The sequence below is a fragment of the Microchirus variegatus genome, assembly GCF_963457635.1.
Source record: "Microchirus variegatus genome assembly, chromosome: 11".
Lineage (NCBI taxonomy): Eukaryota > Metazoa > Chordata > Actinopteri > Pleuronectiformes > Soleidae > Microchirus > Microchirus variegatus.
Window position 1 is genome coordinate 23,029,828 of NC_139812.1, and position 7,737 is coordinate 23,037,564.

The following is a 7,737-nucleotide window of genomic DNA, read 5'->3' on the forward strand; positions in this document are numbered from 1 at the left end:
GTCAGCAGAAGTACTCATTAGGCTGTCCTTCTATCTTAGCCGTGGCTTCAGAATCCAGGCTGGAGCGGGCCGAGAGCAGCCTGTTGGACTCCTCTGGGTTCAGTCTGTTCAAATACTCGCCCTCGAGCCCCTTGGCCTTCGTAGCAGGTGACAGCGTCTCAAAGGTCACGTACGAATCTTGGATGTCCTTGGACTTCTTGCCACAGTACTTCTGAATGCGTCTCTTTAGAGCGCCGCAGCACACGATGACAGTGAGAGGGACGGCGATGATGCAGGCCACTGTGATCACTATCACATTGATCAACCTCTGGGTGCCAGTGGCACTCGCTGCTTCGTCAGTGGAAAATATCACACACTGCTCCTTCTTGGGGATCAGCCCCTTCACGCAAACACAAGCAATGTACTTGGTCCTGGGCACCAGGCCTTCGATGGTCACTCGGTTCTGTCCAGCCCCGACATTGATCTTTCTCATGTCCCTCTCTCCAAAGACAGCGTACAGCACACTGAACGCCGTGGTGTTCTTTGCTTTCGGGGCTCTCCAGTTGAGAGAGATAGTATTGTCCGTGTCGCCGACGACCTTCACCGAGCGGACGACCCTGTCCGGGTCCTGCTGCAGCGATGAGGTGTTCGCTGCCAAGTTGCTCAGATTCGTTTTCTCCAGATCCAGCAGTGACTCTGGGTTGGAGGACGCTTCGGGGCCCAGTGTGCCTCTGTCCGCCAAGCTGTAACTGGATAGTTCAGGTTCAGGTGGAAAGCCAGGGTCCAGAACAGGCAGAGAAGAAGGGGTGGAGGTTGGAACCAAGTATCTGGCCACCAGTTTCTCCTGGTAGGCAGCTTTACCCATTTGGTTGGGCTTCTTGCCTCTGGCTTTCTTTTCACCACTTGTTTGGTTTCCCTGTGGCTTTGGCGAGTTAGAGACGATGAGAGAAATCACAGCCTCTGCGTTCCCCACGTAGTTCGTGGCCTTGCAGATGTATTTCCCCGAATCACGATGGGACACAGCCGGAACACTGAGAATGGACCAGGTGATTCCTTCCTTTGAGGTTTCCTGCTGGACTGTGACAAGAATTAAACAACAACATCATCACTCAACACTGGTTTTAATGACAATACTGCAAACATCTTAGCTCAGGCATAAAGATCCAGTGTGTTACAAGCAGAGTCGTTTCTTGCTATTATGCGGACTATGCAGCTGCATAGGGCCCCACAGCCACCAGGGGGCCCCCAAACTGCAAGTTCAGACTCATATTTTATTATATTTTTGAGAGTTAAAAGTACATGTCTTTATTTGCATGTATTGGATGCATTCATTATGCATATATTTGCAAAGCATATAAGTGTTTGTGGGGTAATCAGAAAAAGTTAGGAATCTCTACCTCGAGTTTGAAAAGAATAGGGGCCCCCAAATAGTATCTCGCATAGGGCCTCCCAAACAGCTAGAAACGGCCCTGGTTACAAGATACAGTTTGAAATTCTTTAACACGGATTTTTTGGCATGTTTGGGACAGCGAAGTGTGCGTGGAGGACTCTTTGGTTTGTTGCACTCTGCAGTCTCACCATTAGATGTCACTAGTTCTTACACACTGGACCTTTAAACGCTGAATGATCCTGACACCCAGACAAAAAACTCACTCACCTGTTCCATTGAGGGCTCGTCCGTCCGCCCTTTGCCATGTTAGGTCTGGTATTGGGACTCCAATGGTCCCACAGCGGAGTAGCACATTGTTTCCTACGGCGCTCCGGACCCGCGCCACAGCGGTGTGGATACGTGGGAGCTGACAGCGCCGCAGCTCTGCATCGCTGAACAGAACCCCCGACACACTCTCCGGAGCCGAACACCGGAGCCTCGTGTCAATGAACGCCACCGACAGAGTTGGAGACTTCTGGAACTGGACCAGGTCGTAGAGCCGACAGTCGCACACCCAGGGGTTGTCGTGGAGACCTGGGGGCGAGGGCACAAAGTGAGGCTACGGGAAGAAGGACGAGCATCGCAGCTGTGCGCAGAGCAACGGAACAACCAGCAGATGGCTGATGTGGATGTTAGGATGATAATCCTGTAAGAGGATTAACATTTAATTCATAAACTACAATGTGACCATGACTATGGCAATGATGGCACAGATGATGATGATGATGAAGGTTTTGCTCTGATTTTACCTGCCTGCCCTTCACCAAAAGCACCAGCAGGTAGATCTGAATGTGGAGTTGTGAGGAGTGGTTGAACACAATGGATGAGGAAAGTAAATGTTATCATTTGTGGTTTCCAATTCTGCGAAACTCGTTCTAACATGGAACTGATTTTACCGACACACATATTTACACACTTACTTACGATTTAAAGGCGCCATATGTAAGAATGTGGCCAAAAACGGTTACTACATTCAAATTCAAAATACAGAGGTCTTTTAGGTTTCGTTTTCTGACGTAACTGGCAACCCGTGGTTGCTCGGCAGCTGAGACTCTACTGACTGCAATGATTGGTAGACAAATTCTATTCCATAATATTTTTGATATTCAACCTTTAAAATTAAATTTTTACTTAAAGTGCCATCAGACTGTTTGCACACTGAAGTAAAGCAAATATAGGATAACATTAAGTTTCAACCGTTTTTATAATATTTTATGTAGATTTTATGAAGATTACACAGCTGCTTTATATCCACAGTGCATTATATACTGTCATTAAGTGCTTAGTAAGAGATAATTATGTAAACTGTTAATCAGGTTCTTAACTATTTTCCAATAAAATCACTATTTTATCATCTACTACATCTATTTGTTCCACAGTTACAAGTATACAATTGCAGTTCAGTTATTTGTTCCTTTCACTTTCCGGAGGTTCACATGAATTAAGGTTTAAATGTCAGGATTCTTCTTACCCAGAATAATTTTGGAGCTCTCCGGACCCTGCGACGGTTTCACCACCAGCCAGGTGGACAGCACCTCGGCGGGCAGGGTCAGCAGGTTGTTGCTGGACAGATCCAGGTAGGTGAGGTTCTTGATGTGAGCAGTGGCGTCGGCCGGCAGAGAGGTGAGCTGGTTGTTGTGCAAATCCAGGAGTCTGAGGCTGGGCATGTCCACGATGGACTCCCAGGGAAAGGCGGCAAGGACGTTCCCGTCCAGACGAAGCTCCTCCAGGCCGAACAGCCCCCGGAAACTGTCCGGGTTCAAGGCGGACAGCGTGTTGAAGGACATCCACAGGAACTCCAGACTGGAGAGGTAGTTGAAGGCTTCGCTCGGTATCCGCCTGATGGCCGTCTTCTCAATCCGCAGCTTGGACGTGTCCACGGGGAACCCGACAGGCACCAGAGAGATCTCGGGATCATTGCAGATTACGCTCCTGTTAATGACACAGATGAATTAATCTAATTATTCAAATATACTTAATTTTTCCCATCTGTATTTTTAATACATACAAATGTAGGAATTGAACATTTATTGAATCAAGAAGTGCTGTTTCTGTTGGTTTTGGAGATTTATGACCAGGATGTATAATAATCTATACATATTACAGAATTGTGTTTGCCTCCAATTAATTAAAGGGATACTTCACCGATTTGAATGTGGCTTTGTATTGCTAGAAAAGCAGTAGTATTTTTTAGAAAATGTGGTTCCCTCCCTCAGTTTTTCCCTGACTTGTAAAAAATTTGTTTTCCCTTATCCAAATGTGCCCTAATGTGAGTCAAATGACGCGTTTTACATCACAGTAGGGCACATTTTGAAAATGGAAAACAGATTTTTTTACAACTCAGTGAAAAACTGAGGGAGGGAAGCACATTTTCTAAAAAATACTACTGCTATTCTAGCAATACAAAGCCACATACAAATCGGGGAAGTATCCCTTTAAATAAAATAAGTGGACTTTAAATGAACATTAACACTGGCAGCAAAAGTCATGTGACTATATTAAAAAAACATTCCCCAATCCATCCAAACACGAGTTTACATGGAGAGGTTGAAAGTGCCTTTGAGAGATAATCCTGCATTAAATAAAATTGGACAGAGATGCACTCCCTGAATTATCTTCTGTGCACGTGTTGACCTCTGTGCAAATATCTGTCCTCATGTCAGGACAGGACTTGTCCTTCTAGCACAAACTGCAGAACATCTCTGTGTGTGTGTGTGTTTCTGGATATAAAAGAACAACAAAGTCCTTACCTGGCCTTGGATCCATCACTCAGGTTGTGGTAGAAGCAGCTGCACTGTGACGGACAGGAGGTCACCGGGGAGACGAGTTCACCTGCGGCCGCGCAGAGACCCACGAGCACGACGAGGAACATTTTTGTCCCACTTTGACGCAGACGCGCCCACATGCGCCCAGTGTGCGCCCGCAGACTTGCTCTCTGTGTCTCTCATTTACAAGAACATCCCCCGCATGGCTTTGTCCCACCGCTCCGCTGTCCCATAGTGAATCAGACTGCTGTGAATCCCGAGATAAAAGGGATATGTAAGGATTAGTGAAAGGACAGGCGTTCTTTTTTCATTTGGATGCATCTCGGCATCCGATAGGCTGCGCAGAGTCGTCCCTATTTATTATGACAGAGAGAGAGAAAAAAACACTTCCGAAATGGTCATAATCCACTATGATGATGTTTGGATTTTTTGAATGTTTGTTCACTTGAAATCTGTCATGACTGTTAATCTGAGTTGTCGCCACACGGTGGCTCCTGCGTCATGATGAGGACTGAGCAGCCCACAGATGTTACTTTAGATCATATAATCATGCAGTAAATTTGACATTTTAGTCTTAATAATTTATACAAAAGTCATTAAATATACTGCTTGGATTGAAACCAATATGGTGAATCATTTTCCCACAGTAATTTTTTTTTTTTTTTTTATCTTTAAGACAACTTATCATGATAATTTTCCTAAATTAAACACAAGTTATGAAGTTTTTAAACTTCCTCCTAATATGTCACATAATATGTGACATATTAGGAGGATTTTATAGCCAGTTGCTTTCGATTTATTACATAATGCACCTTTAAACGTACAGTTATCCATTGTTTTTGACAAACAGTGAAGTTGGTACCACATCCTATTAAATAAATTATCATAAATCTGTAATAATTAATCTGAAATGGGCTGACAGCTAATCCATACAGGACTGAGGAATAGTGAAAACAGTGTGTGTGACAATGCTCATGTTCAAATAAATGTCCTATTTTAAAAGACAATAAATAAATAAACGAGTTGTACATCAAAGAAAACTACATAAAAAGAATGGTGACTAGATGAGATTAGATTTAAGATCATAAAAGATATATTTAAATATAATATAATATATATATAATATATAAATATAATAATTTAAAGCTCACATAGAGTGGTCCTGTTGCACATATATGTTAGTTACAGAGGTCTACTTTCATACATTAACTTGTTTTTATGGTCAAAAACCTCTTAGTTGCTGTAAACGAGTCGATAGAAATCTCTCCTTACTGACGCTCTCCTCAGCTGCGGTGTTTCAGACTGAAATCTCACTCCCAGAAGACAAAGTGTGTTGTGACTGGCCAGCCAGCGTAGAGGTTTCCCAACTGTCTTGTGATTGGCCAATACCCGGAAGTGACATAATTAGCACACCCGCTCTCAGAAGCGCAGCTCCCCCCTCTGGAACGGTGGATGCACTGCTACTCATTATCAAAACATTGTTTTAACAATGTTTAAAAATAGTTTCGTCACGACTCCCCGCCGCAGTCTCTTTTATGACTTTGACCCAGAGTCAGAAGACACTGTCGCTCGTGAAACACCTCCACAACGGACGTCATTCTTCTTCTGTGGTTCAATGTACGCAACCAGATGTGCCCGGACTAGTGCCCGGAGGAGGACGATCTGCTGTTCAGGAGAAATGCTGTTTACGTAACCGGACCGGGTTTTTTCAGAGATCTCGCTGAGCCCGAGATTACAATACATCAAAGCGTTCTCAGCAGTGGCTGAACTGTTTGTTTCGAACCTTCAGGGCTTCTTAAACAAGATAATGACGCAGATACACACCAAAAAAACAGCTTTAATTGGAACTTCCGTTCTAGGTCCGCTTTAAGTGAATTTGCTTCGACATGAAACTGCTAGTTAAAGTAATCTGTAAGTGTCCGCCTGCTTGACACAGCAGATTCAAACTATCATAAATTATCAAATCAAGTTTACCTTCTGTATTGAGAGAACAGGCATCAAGTTTGAGTTTACTAGTAAATTCCGTCAATTTTGATGCTTAACTACACAAAAAAAATAAAAACACAGGCTGTGAAAAGAAAACCAGAAAGAGGTGTGTTTCGTCAGTTTAAACGTGTTTAGACTCACTGACCAACTTGGACACAATCCCACACTACTACGAGGGGATAAAAAAACATTTAGATTGTAAAGCTTTTGGTTTTGCAATTTAGGTAAATACTACACACACACACGTTATTTGGCAACTGCACAAGTTCAGCTCAGAGTCACAAGCGTTGGTTGGCATTCAGCGAGTGTGCCGACTTGAGCTTTGATGAGGTGTCGAAAACACAGGCCTCTGATGTGTTTACATCCGAGGCCACATTTAACCACAGAGGTTTTACTTGTGTGCTTCATCCTCACTCTGCCTGCATCTCTGCAATATTGCATTTAAATATTTAATGCTGAAATCCCACACAGTCACAGGTTATTTAACCATGTGTGGTTTGAGGACCGTGCAGGTCAGTACCGAGGCCCCCGTTGAGCAATCGTGTTCCCTTTGTGTTGAAAAAAAAAAAATGTATATACATTCCAGTCCTTAATCTCATTTACTGAAGCCAATAAAGCTGACCTTCTCTATACTGCACGAATCTGAAAGAAAAGGATTTTACATCGACAGAGATGTAATGTCATCGTGAGTGTGCACAAAGTGACGCTGTGTTCTGTGCACAAACATTCCCTGCAAGAAAAAAAAGGTTATATGTTTTTGCACATGTGCTAATTTCTCTACACATGGGATTATATTATAATCTTGGGGTGAGAAAAGATCATACATTAAGTCCTAAACCTGAACTCATGTTGGGGTTGAACAAGGACAAAGGGATTTGGACTTTTCTTTTTTACTCTAACATCAATAAGACAAATCAATCAAATTCATTCTAAGTGGTTATTCATGACCATATAAATGATCTGATTGTCATAAAAATGTATAGTAGATTAACATATTAACAAGAATAATTAATCCGGACAGTTTTGCATTGCCACATTTTCACTTAAAATAGTTCCACCTTTACTTCACAAGATCCCTGATCTTATAATCCCTGGAGTGAGACAGATCTCAGCCACACAATGTCAGGCCTGTTTCCCCCTCCCCCTCCTCCTCCTCCTCCTCCTCCTCCTCCTCCTCCTCCTCCAGGCCTATGGCATGAAAAGCTGCAAATGATGTTGCAATTGAAGCAAAAACTAATCCATGCAATGCTGTTGGTATATTATTATTATTTCATATCAACCATGCACTGCAAAAATGAATTTAGGAGTCGTTCTTCTGCTGCCCTTTTCACCCGTATCGCCCTGTAAAGCTTCTGTCTGCATTTGTTGTGTCTGCGAAAGTGCAATTTTCGTTTTTTGTCCCTTCATCAGTCCAAGCTGATGTAAAAATAAATGTTTAATCTCCACACAAGGCAAAGCATGTCTGCTTAAACTTTGATTCTCTGCAGAAAAATAAATACCAGTGAGAGCGAGAGAGAGTAAATACTAGCACTCACTGGTCAAACTGAGTCATGACCACATGGGTCAAACAAAGGATTA

General features: G+C 43.1%; 1 protein-coding gene across 1 annotated transcript; it reads right to left on the reverse strand.

Annotated features, from left to right (window-relative positions):
* Window position 1: 1 nt before the first annotated feature.
* On the reverse strand, window positions 2–4,280 carry lrit1a (leucine-rich repeat, immunoglobulin-like and transmembrane domains 1a; the record flags this gene model as incomplete). Its single annotated transcript, XM_083897792.1, has 4 exons — window positions 2–1,056; window positions 1,637–1,942; window positions 2,880–3,340; window positions 4,159–4,280. The coding sequence occupies 4 exons, from the start codon at window positions 4,278–4,280 to the stop codon at window positions 2–4; spliced, it is 1,944 nt and encodes a 647-aa protein (XP_083753918.1).
* Between the last annotated feature and the right edge of the window lie 3,457 nt (window positions 4,281–7,737).